We start from the raw sequence: 26201 nt of genomic DNA, 5'->3' as shown, positions 1-26201 counted from the left end.
GAATAAGGGGTACTTTACACGTTGCGACATCGCTACCGATATATCGTCGGGGTCACGTCGTTAGTGACGCACATCCGGCGTCGGTAGCAACATCGCAACGTGTAAATCCTAGGTGCGACGATGAACGAGCACAGAAGCTGATCTGTGTAACGTCGTTCATTTCCATAATGTCGCACCATCAGGAGGTACAATGTTGTTTCTCGTTCCTGCGGCAGCACACATCGCTGTGTATGAAGCGCAAATAGCTCATCGGCACGCACGAGGGCAGCTATGTTTTCTGCACAGGTGCGATATTTGAAAGAGCAACGGGGATGATGACGGCACCGTCATCACGTCAATCAAGAAATGAGGATGGTGAACATCGCCAGGAGAGGGGACAGGAGCCAAAAAAGAGGACGCCCATCTGGCCAACACAGCTAATTAGCATACGTGGCGGGCAGATTTTATAAAGTTATTTTTTGGGTCTACAAGGGGAGTCAGGGAGCAAGGTGCACCTTCACAGAATGCAGCCCAGGATCTGCAGAAGGTGACACTTTTAGTTTAATAGAGAAAAAACTGGTGATAGGTTCCCTTTAACATGCCTCCCAAACGTCCCGGATTCACTGGGACAGTCCGGATTTGAGGGCTCTCTCCCACAGTCCCGCCTCCTCCCCTCAGTGCAGGGAATAAATTAACTGAAGAAGAGCAGTGCATAAATTAAATTCTCAAGGGTTGAATTCATGACCTTGTGAGTGTTTTCTCCATAGGCAGCAGCTCCATCATTGAGCCACTGCCTATATTGAAAGACATAGGAGGATTTGGGTTTCTTGACCTGTATTGCAGGCAGAGAACCAGAAGTAAATTATTCAATTACATAGAGCTGTAGGTAGATTATATATATATAATGTATGTATGTATATATATATATATATATATATATATATATATATACTGTCTCTATGTAGGTGGAGGAAAAAGTCAGATTCTTTTGTTCCTATAAAACTACTATAAAGAAATTAGAAAAAAAAAATTGCAAAAATATATATATATAGAATATTATTTCCACACCCCTCATGGAATCAAACCAGCAAATTTAAAACATGTTCCTGTAGCCCTAACTATTGAGCCACAAGCTCTGATGAATTCAGAAGAAGGATTTTATGTAGATGAACCTGCATTACAGACTCTTAGGGGTACTTTACACGTTGCGACATTGCTAGCATTTCCTAGCAATGTCCAGCGCGCTAGTATCCGCCACCGTTGTACATGCGATATCTTGTGATAGCTGCCGTAGCGTACATTAGCGCTACGGCAGCTTCACACGCACATACCTGCCCTGCAACGTCGCTCTGGCCGGCGACCTGCCTCCTTCCTAAGGGGGCGGGTCGTGCGGCGTCACAGCGACGTCACACGGCAGGCGGCCTATAGAAGCGGAAGGGCGGAGATGAGCGGGATGTAAACATCCCGCCCACCTTCGTTCCTTCCGCATAGCTGGTGGACGCAGGTAAGGAGAAGTTCCTCGCTCCTGCGGCTTCATACACAGCGACATATGCTGCCGCAGGAACGAGGAACAACATCGCTACGGCAGCTTCACACGCACATAGCTGGTCGGCGACATCGCTGTGACCGCCGAATAATCCCTCCTTCAAGGGGGCGTCACAGTAACGTCATCGCGACGTCACTAAGCGGCTGGCCAATAGAAGCGGAGGGACGGAGATGAGCAGGACGTAACATCCCGCCCACCTCCTTCCTTCCGCATTGGCGATGGAGGCAGGTAAGGAGATGTTTGTCGTTCCTGCGGCTTCACGCACAGCGATGTGTGATGCCGCAGGAGTGACAAACAACATCCTATCTCCTGATGGAGCGACATTATGGAAATGAACGATTTTACACAGATCAGCGATTTTTAACGCTTCTGTGCTCGTTCATCGTCGCTCCTTGGATTTACACGTTGCGATGTCGCTACCAGCGCCGGATGTGCGTCATTACTGACGTGACCCCGACGATATATCTGTAGCGATGTCGCAACGTGTAAAGTACCCCTTACACAGCAGATTACACAGGACATAGAGATCCATTGTATAGAGCTGCATCTCTATGTCCTATATTATAGAGGGAGAGGAAAATACATTTTTTATGCTAATAAAATTCCTAAAAATATTAAAATAATAATAAAAAAATAGAATAATGTAATTTTGATTGTGTTTTTTTATAAAATTATAAACATAACAAATCAGCTAATCACATAGACATATTTGGTGTCCCTGTAATCATAACGACACGAACAACGCAGCGATCACATTATTTATGGGGATCAGTAAATGGCATAAAAACATGGCGCAATGGATTATTTTTCTTTATTAAACCCATAAAAAATGTAATAAAAATGTTTTGCTGAGGCCATGTTCATACGTAGCGCAAATGCTGGATTTTTTCTGCAGGTTTCCGCACCGCATAACGCAATAACAATCCTTTCTGATTATTGCGTGTTTAGACGCACCAGGGGTGGAGATTTCTTGACGTCTCATCCACTTTGCTTGGACATTTGGTCCGTGTTCACATGTAGCGTAAATGCTGCATTTTTTTCTGCTGGTTGTGGTTGTGATTTCATGAACTCTGCGGTTTTGGTGCTTTTTTTTCTCTAGAGGTTTCTATGTGGAACGTAAAAAAAATGCAGAACACTTAAAAACGCAGCTTCACATCTGCACCAAAAACGCACGAAATGGGGACGAGGTATAAAAAATGCCGCAAAAACGGAATTATCAGAAAGATTGTTATTGGTGCAGACACCTGCAGAAAACAAAACACAGGATTTCTGCAACATGTGAACACGGCCTTACATGCACAAAAAAGGAATATGTCACATAGTGAAGCATAAATAAATATGAAAAAGTTGTGCCTACTATGAATGAATGAACAGTCCTGGGCATCTGCTGAATGCCCCTTACTGCCAAATGGGTGTGGCTTTAGGCGTGGTCAAAATTTGCTGCGGAACGCGCCACATACTTTTTCCCTCTTTCTCTATTTCAAAAGTTCAATGCTTTAATGTTAAGAAATGGTAGATTGTCCACCTCTGGGGTTATTCTTTTTCTATTTAAATGCATGCATTTGGGGTTAAAAAAAATAAATAAAATATATATATAATATCTAATATATAAAGCTGAATGTGTGTATGTGTGTGGGTGTGTGTGTGTGTGTAGGTATATGTGTATGTCCGGGATTGGTATCTGCACCGTCGCAGCTACAGACACAACATTTTGCACACTCACACTTCTGGACCCCGAGAGCGTCATAGGCTATGTTTTGAGGGGAAATTTTAACCCCGCGCTTTACAGTAATTCACCAAAAAAACTGCCTCCATTAAAGCGAATGGAGCTGGGAGCCACAGTGCAGCCAGAATTTCAGAAGAATGCACAGCCACGCCCTTATATGGAATGTTGGCGTGTCACAATGCAGCCAGGGAAAGAGACAGACACATACAGGGAAAGAGGCAGATGCAGACAGGGTAAGAAACAGACATAGACAGGGTAAGAGACAGACACAAAGAGACAGACACAGACAGACAGACTGACAGGGAAAGAGACAGGGAAAGAGAGGGAAAGAGAGAGACAGGTTAAGAGACAGACAGACAAGTAAAGAGACAGACACAGACAAAGAGACAGAGACAGACACAGGGAAACAGACAAACAGGGAAAGAGACAGACAGGGAAAGAGACAGACAGGGAAAGAGAGGGAAAGAGACAGACAGGGAAAGTGACAGAGATAGATAGACAGAGAGGGAAAAAGATAGCTAGACAGGGAAAGAGATTGAGACAGACAGAGACAGTCAGAGACAGACAGGGAAAGAGACAGACAGACAAAGAGATAGAGAGACAGAGAGATATATACAGAGGGGGAGACAGACAGAGAAGGGAGAGAAACAGAGAGACAGTTACTATCCCGGGAATGTTAATACATTCTATTTTGTTAACAACAGTTATTAACCCGGGCGAAGCCGGGTAGTACAGCTAATATATATATATATATATATATATATATATATATATATATAATTATATTATATATATTTAATTTATTTTCTTTTAACCCCAAATACATGCATTCAATTTTGAGGTGGTCTCTGCTTATGAATCACCTAAGACAAGCTCAGGAAAAATAGTACAAAAAAAGGAAAATTCCTTCCTGAGAAAGAAATTTGTACTTTTGTTCATCAGGTGTCAGCACCAAAACCCACAGTACAATAGTGATCTACTTTGATAATTGCTTTTTTAATGCTTTTCTGGGGAACCTGTCACCAGTTTTTTGGCCTATGCGCGACCTGTGTCCTTCTGAAGACACAGTTGTTGCTTTGCCGAGGTGATGGACGTGATGATGTTGTTCCCTCTCCCATCATGCTCGGTGTGCACCTACCGTGTCATCACAAGGGGGTCTGACATTATGACAGGGAGCCCCCCGATTTGCTGACAACATTCAAATATCACCCATCTTTTTATCATTGCCACAGCTCCTGATGAAGCCCAGTGTGCTGAAACGCACGTCGAGATGCTGTTACGCCCCTTTTTATGTCCTCCTTGGCTCTATTGTATTTATCATGTCTCAAAGTAACTGTTACTCTATTCTGTACTAGTGATCACACGTGAGTCCTTATTGATTATAAATGCTACTTTATTTAGAGGGCTAAGCGGGTGTCTAATTGATTATTTACCTTCTCACTACCATTAGTATATGCTAGATCATCATATAGATATAAAGCGCACAGATAGAGGGGCCTTTTTCGATAGGGAATTTAGGATCGTCATAATGGATCTCTCTTCACATACTCCCTATCTTTAGTCATATTTCTGTCCAATTATTTCTTGTATAATGTTTTCATTATTGTAATACATACTAATAAACTTTATATCACTTTATCATAATAGTTGTTTCTTTTTTCCTATGTAGTGCATTTTCGACATTAGCGTTTTGTAAAATTGAATCTTTTGGGTGTATATATATATATATATTTTTATGTATATTTATATATTTTATATATGTATATTTATATTTATATATATTGTTAGGTCCGGGTGATGGTGGATCCTCTGGGCCGTGTACCGGACTCCCCCAGTGAGGCAACCCGGAGCTAACCCCTATACAGGGACTGTCCAGTCACCCCACCAGAGGGCCTAGGCACACGGTAGCCGGAGTACTAGCGGAACCGGGGTAGCGTCCCACACGGAACGGGTAAACAGAGTCTTTGGAGCCACAGAGTCCTCGGAGACAATTACAGGAGTCCAGTATGGTTGCCGATTAGGAAGCTCAGGCGGGATACGGGTTAGCTGGGTGTGATGGGAAGGCAGCTGGGTGAAGTTGGAGATACCAGACAGGCACAGGCTGCTGACACGGTGGTTGTATTCCCCGCCGACAGACTCCGGAGGACCTCTTGGCAATACTGGATTCAGGGACCGGTTACGGAGGCAGAGCAGGCTCTACGGAAGAGACAAAGTTAGTACGAGTAAGGCACAAGGGGACCTGGACTTCTAGCTTGCAGAACTCGACGAACAGGTGACGCCCTCCAGGCAGGAAGCTCCTAATATACCTGACCCTGACTGATGCAATATCCTGTTAGGGAGTGCAGGGCCTTTAAGAGGAGGTCAGTGACCAAGCGCGTGCCCTAATGCACATTCGCGACGCCCGGGTTCCGGAGCCAAGAGCAGGGAGCGGAGCCGAGGAGGACGCGTGGCTGGAGGCAGGGGACCCGGGGACCGAAGCGGTGAGTGAGGAACGACGTCGGGACCCGGGGAGCATGACATATATATACACATATATATTTTTATATATATATATATATATATATATATATATATATATATATATATATATATATATATATATATATATATATATATATATATTTTTATATATATATATATATATATATATATATATATATATATATATATATATATATAAATATATATATATATATATATATATATATATATATATTATGTTTTGTAGGTCAGATTTACTGTGGACTGCAGAGGGCTCATATATACTGCTCAAAAAATAAAGGGAAACCCTAAAATGCCACATTCATGTTTAAGTGTTCCCTTTATTTTTTTTGAGCAGTATATTGTTCTTTAACAGGGTCCCTCTTCTCTCCGTCAGCCCCATTGCTGGTGTTTCTAACTTTGTCAGCTCATACTTCCCTCACATGGAAGTGCAAAGATCAAACTTAGTAAATTATTAGTGATGAACAAGCACTACCTTGCTCGAGTTTCCCCATTGACTTCCATTATACCCAAGCATGGTAGTGCCCGCTCATCACTAGTTACAAGTACCGAGCACCCGAGCATGGTAGTGCCCGCTCATCACTAGTTACGAGTACTGAGCACCTGAGCATGGTAGTGCCCACTCATCACTAGTTACGAGTACTGAACACCTGAGCATGGTAGTGCCCACTCATCACTAGTTACGAGTACTGAACACCTGAGCATAGTAGTGCCCACTCATCACTAGTTAGAAGTACTGAGCACCCGAGCATGGTAGTGCCCGCTCATCACTAGTTACAAGTACTAAGCACCCGAGCATGGTAGTGCCCGCTCATCACTAGTTACGAGTACTGAGCCCCTGAGCATGGTAGTGCCCGCTCATCACTAGTTACGAGTACTGAGCACCTGAGCATGGTAGTGCCCACTCATCACTAGTTAGAAGTACTGAGCACCCGAGCATGGTAGTGCCCGCTCATCACTAGTTACGAGTACCGAGCACCTGAGCATGGTAGTGCCCGCTCATCACTAGTTACAAGTACCGAGCACCTGAGCATGGTAGTGCCCGCTCATCACTAGTTACGAGTACCGAGCACTTGAGCATGGTAGTGCACGCTCATCACTAGTTACGAGTACCGAGCACCTGAGCATGGTAGTGCCCGCTCATCACTAGTTACAAGTACCGAGCACCTGAGCATGGTAGTGCCCGCTCATCACTAGTTACGAGTACCGAGCACCTGAGCATGGTAGTGCACGCTCCTCACTAGTTACAAGTACCGAGCACCCAAGCATGGTACTGCTCCCCCATCACTAGTTACGAGTACTGAGCACCCGAGCATGGTAGTGCCCACTCATCACTAGTTACGAGTACTGAGCACCCGAGCATGGTAGTGCCCACTCATCACTAGTTATGAGTACTGAGCACTCAAGCATGGTAGTGGTCGCTCATCACTAATTACAAGTACCGACAACCCGAGCATGGTAGTGCTCACTCATCACTAGTTACGAGTACTGAGCACCCAGAGCATGGTAGTGCCCGCTCATCACTAGTTACGAGTACAGAGCACCTGAGCATGGTAGTGCTCGCTCATCACTAGTTACAAGTACTGAGCACCCAGAGCATGGTAGTGCCCGCTCATCACTAGTTACGAGTACTGAGCACCCAGAGCATGGTAGTGCCCACTCATCACTAGTTTCAAGTACTATGTACCCAGAGCACAGTATTGTTTGCTGATCATCTGGAAGAGATAGTGATTTTCAGATATCATGTTACCGTTGAAGCCTGTGATTGTCTTCAGCAGGCAGGTGACTAGAACAGTTTATCACTGGATCCTTCTCGGTCTTATTTTACAGTCCATGTCTTAAAAAAAGCCAGTTGTCCAAAAGTGGTTTCAAAAATTATTCAAAAACTACAGCCTTTATTCCCTTTGTGATGTCTGCAGCCAATCAATAGGCTCAGTGGTCTTGGGCTCTTTACCACAGAGGCTATTGATTGGCTGCAGACAACATGTGGTGTATACAGGCTGTGACGTCTGCAGCCAATCTAAACAGAAAATGATCAGGGAGAATCTGGGACATGTAGCTAGAATGGACGGGAGTAAAAGGCTGAATAAATGTGTTACCTTATTGTCAAGCTTGCACTTAGGCACGCAGCGACTAAAGAAGCTCAGATTTCTAAGTGTAGTACAAAAAAAGGCCACAAGAGGTCACCAGCACCGCGTCAGAAAGACAAACCTAAAGTCAACTCCGGGATGTCATGTCAAGCCAAGGGTGTGAGCAAGCCATAGTCAAGAGGGAGCAAGGGGCTCGGAAGCCAGGAGATCATGTCAGGAGACAAAGGGGAGCAGAGCCATAGTCAGAGAATGTAGCTGATGTCGGAAGCCGGAAGATCAGGTAAGCACAAAGGAAGGGTAGGAGGCCGAGACACAGAACAGGATCAGGGTCAGGTAAACAGGATGGGAGGACGAGACTAGGGGAGTGAAGGTCAGGGAGAGGTAGGCTGGGTAGCGGGACAGATCAGAGTCAACTTACAGGGACCAAGACACACACTGCAGAGCAGAGCTATTACTGGCAGCGTTCCAGAGGTATACAAACAATAATAAAGTGTTGCGAGCCCTGGAACGAGGCAGGCCAGAACAGACCCCTCTCACCTGAGTTAACTGCGTAAGAGCCAAGCTATAGTCATGGCAATTATTTTACATGTATTGCGGCCTGTGTGCAGCTTTCGATCATCTTGGGCAATTTATTTAACCCCTAGACTAATGTTTATACCCATTAGGAAGTAATGGGTATAAAACGCGTGTATATATTATTACACAGGGACTGAAATAAAAAGAAAAATCGGCAGTGTCCGGGCACTGCAATGACTGGCTCCACTTGAAATTAAAAAACTGTTTATTAGCTATAAATCACAACGCGTTTCTGGGACGATACCTACCCTTCCTCAGGTAATACCATAAATCAGTTACCTACAACTCTTATATAGGAAATACATGATTACTACATTAGTCATTAATTAATTAATTAAAATATTTATGAATAGCCTGAAGCAACATGAACTAATTAGTTTATAATAATCAGATCAACTAAATAAATATAAATATTTAAAATGTTTAAAAGATATGCATATATATTTATACATTAATTATATAGTAGAAATAAAATCCTTCTTATGAGTGTGGGAAAGAAATTTTATATTCAGATAATAAAATACCATTAAGGACCATTCAGTGAGCTAGCTGTTATTCTATCTAATCACTTGATTTTTTTTCTATATTGATAATGAGACCCTCTGGACTCAATGTGGCTATCTTGATTATCTAGTAGGATTCTCTATCAGTTTTCAGAACGCTCAGGGGTATTTTCTGAAATGTGTTCCAAAATTGTTAACAATAGGGGGTCTGGGTTCTTATTATGTTCCATTAAAAAGTGATTAGAAATACTGTGTTGGAGAACCCCCTGTCTAATATTATATCTGTTTTTATTTAGACATTTGCGCAGAGAGTGTATGGTGCGGCCCACATATTGGCATGTGGCATATAATGGATAATGTATAATTGAAGTCAATGATTGGATAGTCCTGTTCACCACCAACATACATCCATCCATAAACAGAGCATTTTTGGGTAGGGATGTGTTGTGGCTTTTTTTTTACTGTTGACACATCCAAAAATTTGCTTTTTACTACCAGTGAGACCCATTCAGAGACTTAAAGTGGCTCTCACTGGGGTGCTGGCTCTCATCATTCAGTGAAGGGAGCCTGTGCTTTGTGTTTCATGTTTTATGAACAACACATCCAAGCACCTGCGATACTTGGCCAAGCCCCGCAAGTACCCAAGCATCCTGACTCTCAATTGAGCACCGACAACGCTCGCCCATCATTACAAGTACCAAGCACTAATCATTCTACTACTTTCTTATCACTAGTATAGAGTAGTTGGATAGTCAAATGGGTGCAACTCGAGTACCCATGTTTAATGGAAGTCAATGGGGAACTCGAGCATTTTTCTGGAAAATTTCTCAAAAAAATACTCAAATTTCCCACTGTCTTTCATTATAGTTGAGTACTTGAGTTGAGCATGTGAGCAACGTAGTGCTCACTCATCATTAGTAACGAGTAGTGATATACGAGGACTATCATGCTCAGGTTAAGCGCAGTAGGATACTTGGATGGGCAGGACTCGAGCACTTGAGTATATTGGAAGTCAATGGGGGACTCCTTTTTCCGGGAAATCAGCAAAAATGATCAAGTGCCCCATTGACTTCCATTATACTCAGGTGCTCTAGTCGCGCCCATTCGAGCATAAAACTGTTTTTAATGAGTACCGAGCACCCAAGCATGGTAGTGCTCGTTCATCACTATTTTATTTCAATTAAAGTATTTTTTTTCTGTGTTACATGCTTTATTTCTTTTCACATACAGAATAGTAATGGAGGGGTCTAATAGATGCCCCCCCATTACTAATCTAGAGCTTAGTGGCAGCTGTGAGCTATCAACCCCTTATTACCCCAATAGCCACCGCACCAGAGATGAGCCGGGAAAAGTTCCGGGATTGTTGCACCTAATGGACGTGACAATCCTGGGCAGCTGCAGGCTGCTATTTTTAAGCTGGGGGCCCAATAACTATGGTTCTCCCCAGCCTGAAAATACTAGCCCCCAGATGTTGTCTTTATCATGGCTGAGTTTAAAAATTGGGAGAGACCGCAAGCCATTTTTAAAATTATTTTTATTTAAATCATTTAAAAAAAAATTAAATAAAGAGGCCTGCAGTTCTTCTTGCTTTGATTCACAGCCAAGATAAGCACACAGCTGGGGACTGCTGACTGTAGCTGTATGCTTTATGTCTGCTGGAGACCCTACACCCTATGACTGGTAAGTATAACGCTTTTGTTTTAATCCCCCTATCCCTTGTTCCACCATTTCAAAGCACCAGATTTAAGTCCCCATAAACTTATATGGAGACCGGCGTCCGGGCAGATATCTAGAAACAATTTTTTAAAAATAGAGTTTGACCCCCTGATCCCGGGTATCTGCGGGTCCGCCCATCACTCATCATCACTCATTACTCCTCACTAGTAACTAATGATGAACTGATCGGTACTTAGTCGAGCATCGGAGTACTCGCTGTGCTCAGCCGAGTATTGTGGGTGCACGGATGTGTCGTCTGACACAACAAACACAAAGCACAAGCTTGTTTCAATGAATCATGCAAGCAGGCATCCCAGTGAGAGCCATTTGCAGTCTCTGAATGGCTCTCACTGGAAGTTAAATCAACGTTTTCGGATGTAATGTGTACCCCCCCAAAAAAAACTACCCTACCTCCCCTGGAATTGCTCCGTTTATGGATTGCTGTATGTGGGCAGAGAACTGAACTGAAAATCTCAGAAACTAAGTTTTAGGAGGTATCTCAAATCAGCATTATGTCAAAAAAATACCTATTCACTTTAAGTGACAAAGAATTTTTTAAAAACTTTTCATCTTTATTCGAATATATTAAAAAGGGAGTTTCTTAAACCAAGACAAAAATAACACCAACACATATAGTTAGCAATAACACATATAGTGAATGACCAAAAATAGTCTCAACCACTTTGCTGGAGACAGCTAGAGAGGTATAGAGTGGAAGACTCACAGTACTTCCACCCGGGATAACATCAATATTCAGAAAAGAGGTGAGTAGGAAAGTATTCTATCCTTAATCTTCCCCTCGCAAAAAGTGTCCCTGCCTGTCAATGGAGAACATCCTTAGTTAAACGATGCCCCCATTCCTCGGCGGCTCACCCTTAGAAGTCCCTTCTCTATCCCTCTCAGACAAATAAAGGCGTCTCTAAATGTGGTAAAGACCACCAATACCTCTGGCACATAAAAAATACAATAATTTGATTTATACAGACTAGCAGTGTTTCAAAGAAACGGGCTATCCCTCAATAGTCTATCGCCTGCCTGACAATGGAGTACACCCTTATTTTTACGGTGCCCCCATTCCTTGGCGGCTTGCCCTAGGAAGACCCTATACTCCTGAAAAATAAAAAATAAATATAAATATCAGTTCTTATTCAAGTACTATTAGTGTTCAAAAAATTACAATAATTTTCTGACTCAGAATAAGCTCATAGATCTCAAGAATAGTACTATTATTCAACGATTGGGCTTTTCCACTTATCTGCAAGTCTGTATCATATGTGCCTAGAGAACGTCCATCAGATTCTTTTTACAGAGTCCATGTGATTTCATTTCATCTTTTCAGGATCTCATCATATCTCATCTCAACGCGTTTCACTCCATATAGATACACAACGGAGCTCATCAGGAGATTTTTTCGTTTTTCAAGAAAGCATGATAGCCTGTCATAACAGGATCAGTATCAAAGTCAAAAAAACTTCATAAGCCATTTAATCAATAAGTCTAATGATACATATAACAAAAAAATGCAGAAGCTAACCCCCAACAGGACTCCACCCTGGATAGAACCAGCATATTCCATCAAATTAAACAGCCCAGTATAGATATAGATCATTTACATTAGATGTTAAAGCCTCCAGGAATCAGAGCGGTGTGACACACCATTGCTCAGGCACTGGGGTTTAAGTCGTATAAAACCCTCCCTTTTTAGTGCACATGATCCATTCCTGGCCATTCTATTGGTTAAAGATCTTTAAAGGTATATTATCTGTAATCAAGGCTGTCAGTGGGGCTGGTACAGCTTTTATTATCTAAATCGCTACATTTACAAAGCTTGGAGTACATAAGCAAACCTCTAATGAGGCTTTTAGTAAAGCTTAGAAAGATCAAAGAAATCGCTGTATATACAGCGTTTGCGCATTAAATCCTGCCGAACCAGGAAGTTCCTAGGTGGAACACATAATGCGCTCCACCTACTGCGCATGCGCTAAGGCTAAAGGCTACTGCGCATGCGTCCAGCCATATAATAGCGCTATTGATCCAGCATTTCTGTTTAGTTTAAATAAGATTTATAGGGACAAACTGTCATTGATGGTAGGGTTGTCTAATATTGTTAAACTCAGGAAGGGCAGTGGGAACGGTAGTATTTATATTATTTTTTCTTTTTTCAGACATCATACATATTTCCAACCGCTGCACTACCTCAAAACAACCACCAGAGGTCATCGGTATACACAACCAAATTTTTACCAAATAATACAATCACTTGCCAGTACCATCAGATAAACACTTTCTAGTTAGTCCCATTTCCGGATACATACATAGAGTTTTTATCAGTATCCCTATTTTTATTTCTATTTACATTTTTTGGGATATGGTGGACCCCAGTTGGGGAACAGCTTCAAAAATCATTTCCAGATAATTCAGTATGGGGTGACCTTTTCCGGTCAATGACAACCCAGGCAGTAATTTTTTGAAAAAACCTTCCCAACCCATGTGCCAAAGACAGATAACCCCTCCTCCGTGTACCACCGCAACTACAAAAAACAGTTAAAAAACAGCTGTTCGTTCAAACCCTCAGGATTAGTGGATCTGAACCGATAAATCCATTTACACTCCTTTTGGAGCAAGACTCTATTCCAATCTCCTCTCCTAGGTGAAGGGGACACTTGTTCAATCGCGGTAAATTCAATACTTTCTAAATCTCCTCCATGGACAAACCTTACATGCCTAGACACCGGTGAATCTCTCGCATTCCGGATATCACCCAAATGTTCTCCTATCCGTTTACGAAATTCTCTTTTAGTTTTACCTATATAGTTTAAGGGGCAATTACAGGTGATCAAGTAAATTACTCCCTCTGAGCCACATTTTACAAATTCCCGTATCTGATAGATCTTACCCGTGGTGGCACTCACCACTTCCTTCTTTTGTGCAACCCACTTACAGAACTTGCAATGCCCACATCTGAAAGTGCCTATAGGTTTCCTGTCAAGCCATGTTCCCGGGGCTTTTGGGGCCTCATAGAAACTGTGAACTAACCGATCTTTGAGGGCTCTCCCTTTCCTGAATGTCACCAGTGGTCTAGATGGAATATAATCCTGCAGGCTTGGGTCTGCCCTAAGGATGCCCCAGTGTCTGCGCAAAATTGTCATCACTTCCTCACTGCAATTATCAAAAGTACCAATCAACTGCACTATCTGTTCAGAGGTCTCTTTTATTTTTGGGACAAGAAGATCTTGCCTATCCCTTTCAATTGCCCCCTTATATGCTTTTGTTAGTACATCCGAGGGATATCCTCGTTCGGAGAACCTGGTACATAAATCTTTTGCCTGGTTGTGAAAGGCAACATTTGATGAGCAGTTTCTCCTTAATCTGAGATACTGCCCCCTCGGTATCCCTCTTTTTAGAGGGGTTGGGTGGTGGCTTGACCAGTGGAGTAAATTGTTCGATGCGGTAGGCTTACGGTGGACCTTAGTCTGTATAAGCCCTCTTTCATCCTTACTTAAGACCACGTCAAGAAAGGGTAGTTCGTTTTTCTGGATCTCTGATGTAAAGAACAGCCCTACACTATTTTTATTCAATTCCTGCACAAAATCTCCAAATACGTCCTGGGGGCCGGCCCATAGAATCAAAATATCATCTATGTACCGGCCCCAGAACAGCAGATGATCAGTCCATCTCGACATGTGTTCTTGGAAGACCAAAGTGTCTTCCCACCAGCCCAGGAACAAGTTGGCATAAGATGGGGCACATGAACACCCTATCGCTGTGCCCCTGAGCTGGTGGTAATACTTCTTATTAAAGATGAAGAAATTGTGAGTCAGCACATGTTCGAGAAGGTCCAACACAAAGAGATTATGCCTTTCAAATTGTACTCCTCTTGTCTCCAAAAAATATTTTACCGCCATTAGACCTTTATCGTGAGGGATAGAGCTGTACAAAGATTCCACGTCAATGGACGCAAAAAAAGTGTCGTCGTCCATGACAATCCCATCGATTTTGCTTAATAGGTCACTGGTATCTCTCAGATATGAGGACAGGGAGGTAACGAAAGGCCTCAAAATTGTATCGAGATAGATACCTGCATTTTGAGTTAGAGAGTTGATCCCAGCCACAATGGGACGTCCCTTTAATGGGGACGTCCCCTTGTGGACCTTAGGGAGTGCATAAAAAGTGGGAATCGTCGGAAATTTATTGGTCATAAATTCCAACTCATTTTTTTATACCAATTTCTCTTCAAAGGCTGCTTTTATTAACCCATTCAGAGATCCAGAGAACATTGCGGTAGAATCTTTACTTAGTACGCAATAGTCATCCCTCTGTTTCAAAATAGTAGAGCACATATATAAATACCTTTCGTGGTCTAGGAGGACGATGTTCCCTCCTTTATCTGAAGGTTTAAGTATAAAGCTGTTGTTCTTCATTAAGGCCACCAATGCGTCCATTTCTTGCTTGTTAAGATTCGCCCCACCGGTCTGTTTCGACAAGCACAGTTGTAAGAGATCCTCATTCACCACCTTCATAAAGATGTCCACACTATCAAGATCACTTCTTGGTGGTGATCTAGTACTTTTATTTTTTAGTGATGTGAATGGACCTGTCCCTGGTTCCCGATTACCTTCTTCCTGAAGGTCACACAATGTGCAAAAAGTGTCCCTATCTGCAGGTGTAATCCCCAGAGCCTCCATCTTGTTTTTATCAGTATCATGACATTTTTTTTTCCATTTTAACTTCCTTCCAAAAAAAGCTACATCTTTGGTCCAAGAAAATGCATCGTAACGTACCGTAGGGACAAATGAGAGTCCCTTACTTAGGACTCTCATATCTCCTTCCGTCAACGTATACGAGGAAAGATTAATAATTTGTTTTTTTACCTCCTTTTTTATCCCACCAGTGTAAATTTTGGTCTTAAATCGTACCGGGGGACCCCTGTTCTATTTTTCAGGAGAATAGGGTCTTCCTAGGGCAAGCCGCCGAGGAATGGGGGCATCGTAATCGGGAACCAGGGACAGGTCCATTCACATCACTAAAAAATAAAAGTACTAGATCACCACCAAGAAGTGATCTTGATAGTGTGGACATCTTTATGAAGGTGGTGAATGAGGATCTCTTACAACTGTGCTTGTCGAAACAGACCGGTGGGGCAAGCAAGAAATGGACGCATTGGTGGCCTTAACGAAAAACAACAGCTTTATACTTAAACCTTCAGATAAAGGAGGGAACATCGTCCTCCTAGACCACGAAAGGTATTTATCTATGTCAGACCTGGGCAAGGGGCGGCCCGCGGGCCACATCCGGCCCGCCTACTCTCTGTGACCGGCCCGCCTGTCTTTCAGGGAGAAATCCTGCAGGTCCGCACAGTAAGTGCAGGCAGCGGAACGCAGGAGTCTCTGCTCTGTTCCCTGCCGGCACTTTGTCAGTGACACACGCGCGCGCTCTGATGTTATCAGTACTGCGCTGCGTGTGTCATTTCAAAAGTTCCCACCCGGCAGAAGGAGCAGCACAGTGGGGGCCTTCATGGAGAGAAGCAGCAGCGGGGGCCCCTCGCAGAACAGCATCAGCACAGCCAGGGCCCGTATAAGAGGAGCAGCTCAGCGGGGGGCCTGTACGGAGGGTGCCTGAGGACGGGGACGATAACAAGGGAGAGGTAAGTAGTGACTAATAAGCTGAGGAGGGGACAATGGGGGAGGGCGGGACTGGTGACTAATACTGGGGGTGTAGTGGTGTAGTTTTACAGGTGTAGTATATGGTGTTGTATATATAGTGGTGTAGTATATAGTGGTGTAGTACATGGGGTCAGGGGCGTAATGCCCGCGGTCGCAGAGGTCACCACTGCGACCAGGCCAGCAGGGTTATAGGGGCCCGGGAGCCGCTCTGCAGAGCCGGCTGCCGGGCCCCTATTAATAAGTGCCGCAGTGTAGTGGCCGACAATGCGACCGTCAGGGGGCCGGCCTGTGAGTCAGCGGAGCCCAGTGTCAGCAGAGGGGCCCCTGACCTGGAGAGGCCACCAGCCGTGTCTGAGCTGCTGCAGAGCAGGAGAGACCTGCACAGAAGACGGAATAATCCATCCTGCAGGACCTGCGATGATGTCACGCCCATGTGACTGTGTGGGAGGAGACACAGGAGGCCGGGCAGAAAGCAAGATACTGAATCCTAAAAGAGATTTGGACACATGATGACTGGTAAAAAGAAAAGAGGGGACATGAGAGGGGGAAGGGGGCTACAGATTGAGTGGCATATGAGGGCTGCAGACTGACAGAAGGATGTGAACGGGTGCAGAGTGTTTGAGAGGGGTAAGTTGGGGTACAGGCAGGGTGAGATGTGTGGGCATGGTGTGTGACATATCGGGGTGTAGTGTGTGATCTGGGCGGTGCAGGCTGTATGGGGAGCAGGGTATGTGAGATATGGGAGTGCAGGTTGTATGGGGAGCAGGGTATGTGAGATATGGGAGTGCAGGTTGTATGGGGAGCAGGGTATGTGAGATATGGGGGTGTAGTGTGTGTGATATGGGGGTGCAGGCTGTATGGAGAGCAGGGTATGTGACATATGGGGGTGTAGTGTGTGTGATATGGGAGAGCAGGGTGTGTGATATATGGGGGAGTAGTATATTACAAGTGTACTATATGGAGGTGTAGTATATTACAGGTGTGCTATATGGAGGTGTAGTATATTACAGGTGTACTATATGGAGGTGTAGTATATTACAGGTGTGCTATATGGAGGTGTAGTATATTACAGGTGTACTATATGGAGGTGTAGTATATTACAGGTGTACTATATGGTGGTGTATATAGTGGTGTAGTATATGGGGGTATAGTGATGTAGTATATTACAGGTGTGCTATATGGAGGTGTAGTATATTACAGGTGTGCTATATGGAGGTGTAGTATATTACAGGTGTGCTATATGGAGGTGTAGTATATTACAGGTGTACTATATGGAGGTGTATATAGTGGTGTAGTATATGGGGGTATAGTGATGTATATTACAGGTGTGCTATATGGAGGCGTAGTATATTACAGGTGTACTATATGGAGGTGTAGTATATTACAGGTGTACTATATGGAGGTGTAGTATATTACAGGTGTGCTATATGGAGGTGTAGTATATTACAGGTGTAGTATATAGGGATGTAGTGATGTAGTATATTACAGGTGTACTATATGGAGGTGTAGTATATTACAGGTTTACTATATGGAGGTGTAGTATATTACAGGTGTACTATATGGAAGTGTATATAGTGGTACAGTATATGGGGGTATAGTGATGTAGTATATTACAGGTGTACTATATGGAGGTGTAGTATATTACAGGTGTGCTATATGGAGGTGTAGTATATTACAGGTGTACTATATGGGGGTGTACTATATTACAGGTGTAGTATATGGGGTGTAGTAAATTACAGGTGTAGTATATAGGGATGTAGTGATGTAGCATATTACAGGTGTCCTATATGGAGGTGTAGTATATTACAGGTGTACTATATGGGGGTGTACTATATTACAGGTGTAGTTTATTACAGGTGTAGTATATAGGGGTGTAGTGGTGTAGTTTATTACAGGTGTAGTATATAGGGGTGTAGTGGTGTAGTTTATTACAGGTGTAGTATATGGAGGGGGTGTAGTAATGTAGTATATTGGGTAGAACTGAGGTAATTATATTAGTCCGGCCCTCTAAACCAATCCCGATTTCTCATGCGGCCCCATGGGAAAATTAATTGCCCACCCCTGATCTATGTGCTCTACTATTTTGAAACAGAGGGATAACTATTGCGTACTAAGTAAAGATCCTACCGCAATGTTCTCTGGATCTCTGAATGGGTTAATAAAAGCAGCCTTTGAAGAGAAATTGGTATCAAAAAATGAGTTGGAATTTGTGACCAATAAATTTCCGACGATTCCCACTTTTTATGCACTCCCTAAGGTCTACAAGGGGACGTCCCCATTAAAGGGACGTCCCATTGTGGCTGGGATCAACTCTCTAACTCAAAATGCAGGTATCTATCGCAATACAATTTTGAGGCCTTTCGTTACCTCCCTGTCCTCATATCTGAGATATACCAGTGACCTATTAAGCAAAATCGATGGGATTGTCATGGACGACGACACTTTTTTTGCGTCCATTGACGTGGAATCTTTGTACAGCTCCATCCCTCACGATAAAGGTCTAATGGCGGTAAAATATTTTTTGGAGACAAGGGGGGTACAATTTGAAAGGCATAATCTCTTTGTGTTGGACCTTCTCGAACATGTGCTGACTCACAATTTCTTCATCTTTAGTAAGAAGTATTACCACCAGCTCAGGGGCACAGCGATGGGGTGTTCATGTGCCCCATCTTATGCCAACTTGTTCCTGGGCTGGTGGGAAGACACTTTGGTCTTCCAAGAACACATGTCGAGATGGACTGATCATCTGCTGTTCTGGGGCCGGTACATAGATGATATTTTGATTCTATGGGCCGGCCCCCAGGACGTATTTGGAGATTTTGTGCAGGAATTGAATAAAAATAGTGTAGGGCTGTTCTTTACATCAGAGATCCAGAAAAACGAACTACCCTTTCTTGACGTGGTCTTAAGTAAGGATGAAAGAGGGCTTATACAGACTAAGGTCCACCGTAAGCCTACCGCATCGAACAATTTACTCCACTAGTCAAGCCACCACCCAATCCCTCTAAAAAGAGGGATACCGAGGGGGCAGTATCTCAGATTAAGGAGAAACTGCTCATCAAATGTTGCCTTTCACAACCAGGCAAAAGATTTACGTACCAGGTTCTCCGAACGAGGATATCCCTCGGATGTACTAACAAAAGCATATAAGGGGGCAATTGAAAGGGATAGGCAAGATCTTCTTGTCGCAAAAATAAAAGAGACCTCTGAACAGATAGTGCAGTTGATTGGTACTTTTGATAATTGCAGTGAGGAAGTGATGACAATTTTGCGCAGACACTGGGGCATCCTTAGGGCGGACCCAAGCCTGCAGGATTATATTCCATCTAGACCACTGGTGACATTCAGGAAAGGGAGAGCCCTCAAAGATCGGTTAGTTCACAGTTTCTATGAGGCCCCAAAAGCCCCGGGAACATGGCATGACAGGAAACCTATAGGCACTTTCAGATGTGGGCATTGCAAGTTCTGTAAGTGGGTTGCACAAAAGAAGGAAGTGGTGAGTGCCACCACGGGTAAGATCTATCAGATACGGGAATTTGTAAATTGTGGCTCAGAGGGAGTAATTTACTTGATCACCTGTAATTGCCCCTTAAACTGTATAGGTAAAACTAAAAGAGAATTTCATAAACGGATAGGAGAACATTTGGGTGATATCCGGAATGCGAGAGATACACCGGTGGAGGAGGGGTTATCCGTCTTTGGCACATGGGTTGGGAAGGTTTTTTCAAAAAATTCCTGCCTGGGTTGTCATTGACCGGAAAAGGTCACCCCATACTGAATTATCTGGAAATGATTTTTGAAGCTGTTCCCCAACTGGGGTCCACCATATCCCAAAAAATGTAAATAGAAATAAAAATAGAGATACTGATAAAAACTCTATGTATGTATCCGGAAATGGGACTAACTAGATAGTGTTTATCTGATGGTACTGGCAAGTGATTGTATTATTTGGTAAAAATTCGGTTGTGTATACTGATGACTTCTGGTAGTTGTTTTGAGGTAGTGCAGCGGTTGGAAATATGTATGATGTCTGAAAAAAGAAAAAATAATATAAATACTACCGTTCCCACTGCCCTTCCTGAGTTTAACAATATTAGACAACCCTACCATCAATGACAGTTTGTCCCTATAAATCTTATTTAAACTAAACAGAAATGCTGGATCAATAGCGCTATTATATGGCTGGACGCATGCGCAGTAGCCTTTAGCCTTAGCGCATGCGCAGTAGGTGGAGCGCATTATGCATTCCACCTAGGAACTTCCTGGTTCGGCAGGATTTAATGCGCAAACGCTGTATATACAGCGATTTCTTTGATCTTTCTAAGCTTTACTAAAAGCCTCATTAGAGGTTTGCTTATGTACTCCAAGCTTTGTAAATGTAGCGATTTAGATAATAAAAGCTGTACCAGCCCCACTGACAGCCTTGATTACAGATAATATACCTTTAAAGATCTTTAACCAATAGAATGGCCAGGAATGGATCATGTGCACTAAAAAGGGAGGGTTTTATACTACTTAAACCCCAGTGCCTGAGCAATGGTGTGTCACACCGCTCTGATTCCTGGAGGCTTTAACATCTAAGGTAAACGATCTATATCTATACTGGGCTGTTTAATTTGATGGAATATGCTGGTTCTATCCAGGGTGGAGTCCTGTTGGGGGTTAGCTTCTGCATTTTTTTGTTATATGTATCATTAGGCTTATTGATTAAATGGCTTATGAAGTTTTTTTGACTTTGATACTGATCCTGTTATGACAGGCTATCATGCTTTCTTGAAAAACGAAAAAATCTCCTGATGAGCTCCGTTGTGTATCTATATGGAGTGAAACGCGTTGAGATGAGATATGATGAGATCCTGAAAAGATGAAATGAAATCACATGGACTCTGTAAAAAGAATCTGATGGACGTTCTCTAGGCACATATGATACAGACTTGCAGATAAGTGGAAAAGCCCAATCGTTGAATAATAGTACTATTCTTGAGATCTATGAGCTTATTCTGAGTCAGAAAATTATTGTAATTTTTTGAACACTAATAGTACTTGAATAAGAACTGCTATTTAGATTTATTTTTTATTTTTCAGGAGTATAGGGTCTTCCTAGGGAAAGCCGCCAAGGAATGGGGGCACCGTAAAAATAAGGGTGTACTCCATTGTCCGGCAGGCGATAGACTATTGAGGGATAGCCCGTTTCTTTGAAACACTGCTAGTCTGTATAAATCAAATTATTGTATTTTTTATGTGCCAGAGGTATTGGTGGTCTTTACCACATTTAGAGACGCCTTTATTTGTCTGAGAGGGATAGAGAAGGGACTTCTAAGGGTGAGCCGCCGAGGAATGGGGGCATCGTTTAACTAAGGATGTTCTCCATTGGCAGGCAGGGACACTTTTTGCGAGGGGAAGATTAAGGATAGAATACTTTCCTACTCACCTCTTTTCTGAATATTGATGTTATCCCGGGTGGAAGTACTGTGAGTCTTCCACTCTATACCTCTCTAGCTGTCTCCAGCAAAGTGGTTGAGACTATTTTTGGTCATTCACTATATGTGTTATTGCTAACTATATGTGTTGGTGTTATTTTTGTCTTGGTTTAAGAAACTCCCTTTTTAATATATTCGAATAAAGATGAAAAGTTTTTAAAAAATTCTTTGTCACTTAAAGTGAATAGGTATTTTTTGACATAACAGAGAACTGAACTGCCCAATCCATCCATAATGCTCATTACTATAGTCAAGCCCATCTGAGCATCTGACCAGCTTGACTCGAGTGACGAGACTTGAGCATTTTAGTGCTCTCTTTTCATTACTAGTAACGAGCAGTTTGATGCTTGGATGGGCTCAATTCGTTTACGGAATAGAATAGAAGTCAATGGGGAACTCTACCATTTTTCCAGATTTTCCAGAACATATCAAGCACCCGCACGATACTCAATAGAGTACTGAGCGTCTCAAATGAGTATCGAGCAGTGCCGAGCACGCTTTCTCATCACTAATCTTAAAAACTAATCCAATAAGGTGGAAAAGGGTAAAAAAAATGCAGCAACAATGCAATAATCAGAGAAGATTTTGATTGTGTACTTTGGTGCGGACACCTGCAGAAACCTTCCCCCCCCCAATCCCCCACTGTATTTATGCAAGATGTGAACATGGCCTTACAAACACAAAAATGCCAGATGTTATAGCGTTAAGCTTACATTAAGGCTAAGTTCACACTTCAGTTGTTTTCAATCCGTCAGGTCCGTCAGCAACGGATCAGTTGTTTTTTAGATGTCAACTGATGCAACTGATGTGTTTTTCACAGGATTCCTTTCACAGGAATCCTGTGAAAAAACGGATCAGTTGCGTCCGTTACATCCGCTGTGCGTCCGTTTTTTGACGGATCAGTCATGATCCGTCTGTGTTTGGGACAGCCCAGTGGGCGTGCCAAGCATGCTGGGCATGCTCAGTAGAGCATGACGGAATCCTGCGCTGGATTCCGTTGTAAGATGGATTACGACGGAATCCAGCACCATAGACTTGCATTACGAGCTTGACGGATGGCGACGGATTCCTGCGCGGCGCGTTAATTTTGACGGCCCGAAAAACGTTACATTCTGCGTTACTCCCCGCTCGGCGGTCAGTCAAAAACAACGGACCGCGACGCAGCGGATGCAACGCAGGGTCATCACTCGCAATCCGTCACTAATAGAAGTCTATGGGGAAATACAGGATTCCTGCAAAATATTTTGCAGGATTCCGTAATTCCTCAAGGCTACGGATTGTGACTGATGCAAAACACAGGATGTGTGAACTTAGCCTAACACGAGAAAGTTCTGGCAGCTACAACTATGAATGAATGAACAAAAAAATAAAATCCCCAGGTCCCAACTAGAGATGAGCAGAATGCACAGTTGAAGTCACTCCAGCCCTGGATAATAAAAGCTGAGCCGAGGTTGCCGGAAGGTAGGAGATTTGCAGGCCGCTCGTCCAGTCGTCAGGTACCACTGACCTGAAATCCGTGCATGGATCCGCTCATCTCTAGTCCCAACCATCCTGGATACCGCTGACAGTCCTGGATATGGGCCTGAATCTGCAGTCTAGGGCATCTGCTGAATGTCCCTCATTGCCACCGTTCTTGTGACATCTCCACCTACCAAGTTAGAAATAAATAGCAAATGAGCATGGCTTGGGGTATAGCTAAAGACATGGTCAAAATTTGCTGCTGTGCGTGTAGTGTAGCATAAATTGTTCCACTTTCTGTTCTTAAAATGTTGGGAGATATGCATTGGTAGTATTATAGACCCCTTCCCAGCCAAAAGAAATTTTAAAGTTTTACAATACATATTTACCCCAACATAGTTGACAGAAGAACGAAAATGTTATGGCTGTGAAAGTGATTCAAAAACAAAAATAGGCATTCTGTGTCCTTAAGGGGTTAAATAAATGGGCGTAACTACAACTTCACTGTCTATCCAGCATTATACAATATTCTTTCTTCCGTCAGCCATGGCGTCTGCTGATCTGAGAGACGAGCTGCTCTGCTCCATCTGTTTATCTATTTTTAAGGATCCTGTAATGCTGAGATGTGGACACAACTTCTGCCGGGTCTGTATTGATCGTGCGCTGGATACACAGAACGAGTCTGGAGTTTATTCCTGTCCTGAATGCAGAGAAGAGTTTAAGGAGCGGCCGGCGCTGATGAGGAACATAAATCTTCATAATGTCGCAGAACGATTCCTGGTTACTCAGCAAGAACAAGAGGAGATCACCGGGATCTGCTGCACTTACTGTGTGGACTCTCCAGTACCTGCTGTTAGATCCTGTCTACACTGTGAGGCTTCTCTGTGTGAGAAACACCTGAGGGCTCACAGCAAATCACCAGAACACGTTTTATCTGATCCCAGCACTTCTCTGGAGAAAAGGAAATGTTCTATTCATAAGGAACCTTTAAAGTATTATTGTACTCAGGATGCCGTCTGTATCTGTGTGTCCTGCAGTTTGGCTGGAGAACATCGGGGACACCAGGTGGAGATGCTGGTTGAGTCCGCAGAGAAGAAGAAGAAGAAACTGAAACATGTTCTCCAAAAACTGACCACAAAAAGAGAAGAGACTGAGGAAAAAGTCCAAAGTCTCGAAGAGCGCAGGAGAAAAGCTCAAGAAAAAGCATCTAGAGAAGCCGAGAGAGTCACTGCCCTGTGTACAGACATCAGGAGACGGGTGGACGACCTGGAGAAGAAGGTCCTGAGTGAGATCTCCAGGCAGGAAAAGGAAGAGTCATTGTCACTGTCTGCTCTGATCAAGCAACTGGAGATAATGAAGGACGAGGTGTCCATGAAGATGAGGCACATTGAGGAGCTGTGTAACATGACTGATCCACTGACCGTCTTACAGGAACCAGACACCGGGGACTTGTGTGATCCTGAGGAGGAGGGAGGTGATGAGGACACAGGGGGACATGATAAACAGCTCCATGATGGAGGTGACCTGGATGTGGCTGTGATCTCACACACATTACGCACATTATGTGAGGTAATATCAGGTATAAGGAGGGGGATCTATGTGGAGGATCCTGCAGACATATTACTGGATGTAAACACAGCTGGTAATCATCTCCTTATATCAGACGATCTGAAAACTGCAACCTGGACACAAGTAATCCAGAATCGTCCAGAAACAGCAGAGAGATTCCAGTATAATCAGGTGATGAGCAGGAGGGGATTTACCTCAGGACAACATTACTGGGATGTGGAGGGCAGTAAATCCGAGAGATGGAGTGTGGGGATGTGTTATCCCAGTATAGACAGGAGTGGAGATCAGTCACTGATTGGCAATAATAACAAGTCCTGGTGTTTGAGGAGATATGATAATCAGTATTCAGTGATACATGACAGTGATGTGATCCAGTTACCGGACGAGATCTCCAGTGATAGAGTCAGGATCTGTCTGGATTATGGGGCCGGGCAGCTGTCCTTTTATGAGCTGTGTGACCCCATCAGACACTTACACACCTTCACTGCCGCCTTCTCCGAGCCCCTTCATGCTTTATTAGGTGTATACTGGAGAAAGATTGATGGAAGGTATGTGGATAGCTGGTTGATGATTAGAAAATAGTAATTAACACTCTCTAGGGTCCTTGTAGATGACCGTATGAAAATTCTGATGTCAGAGGATGTAAACGGATACACGGATGAAAATTTAAATAAATTAGATAAAAATTGTCCAAGCTTTCTGAATGAATTTTCATCCACTTTCCATCTGTGTATCCTTATTCTTACGTCACTGTGCGATACGTTTTCATACATCTACACTTAAAAATGCACATGATCAAATACAGTTTCCTAGGTTTGTAATATCCCTTAAAATTGGATGTTCTGTATGAAATTAAATTTTTTTTTACATACCCATAGGCTATGTCTGCACATGTGCTTTTTTTTACTACGTTTTGGCTGCATTTAAAACTGCACTGTGTCTTTGTCAAAATGCATGCGATGTGCTTCCCCAGCAAAGTCTATGAGAAGTCAGCAAGCTCCATCAGCACGTTGCTTCTATTTTAGGCAGCTTTTTGTTTGTCAAATATTTGAGAAAATCGTTGCGTTAAAAAAAGCAGCAACTTTTTCATTGCGTTTTGGTTTCATTTTCCACCCATTGAAATGAATGAGGGGTGTCAAAACGCAACCAAAATATTTAGCTGTGCGCTTGCACTGCATTTTTGTTGCGTTCTGCATGCTTTTTTTACAAACAAAACACAGGTCTTTCGGTCTCTCTCTCTCTGTCAGTCTCTATCTTTCTCTGTTGGTCGGTCTCTCCCTCTCCCTTTCTCCCCCTCTCTGATACTCACCGATCACCTGCGCTGCACAGCTGTCACAAAGCTCCAGCGGCTTCTCCTGCTTCTGAAAGTGACGGCCGCTCATTAGGCTATCTC

General features: G+C 43.3%; 1 protein-coding gene across 1 annotated transcript; it reads left to right on the top strand.

The window, feature by feature from the left end:
- Positions 1-23775: 23775 nt before the first annotated feature.
- LOC142301108 (E3 ubiquitin/ISG15 ligase TRIM25-like) lies at positions 23776-25677 on the top strand. The gene has a single exon (XM_075342130.1). It carries the CDS (start codon positions 23786-23788, stop codon positions 25388-25390), a length of 1605 nt encoding a protein of 534 aa, XP_075198245.1. The 5' UTR covers positions 23776-23785; the 3' UTR covers positions 25391-25677.
- The last annotated feature ends 524 nt before the right edge of the window (positions 25678-26201 follow it).

This window comes from Anomaloglossus baeobatrachus, chromosome 4 (genome assembly GCF_048569485.1).
Source record: "Anomaloglossus baeobatrachus isolate aAnoBae1 chromosome 4, aAnoBae1.hap1, whole genome shotgun sequence".
Classification (NCBI taxonomy): Eukaryota; Metazoa; Chordata; class Amphibia; order Anura; family Aromobatidae; genus Anomaloglossus; species Anomaloglossus baeobatrachus.
The sequence above is the reverse complement of the archived record's forward strand: the minus strand, read 5'-3'. Positions and strand labels throughout refer to the sequence as shown.

Excerpts from the sequence above, each read along its gene's own strand:
- LOC142301108 (XM_075342130.1), top strand. The coding sequence starts at position 23,786 with ATGGCGTCTGCTGATCTGAGAGACGAGCTGCTCTGCTCCATCTGTTTA.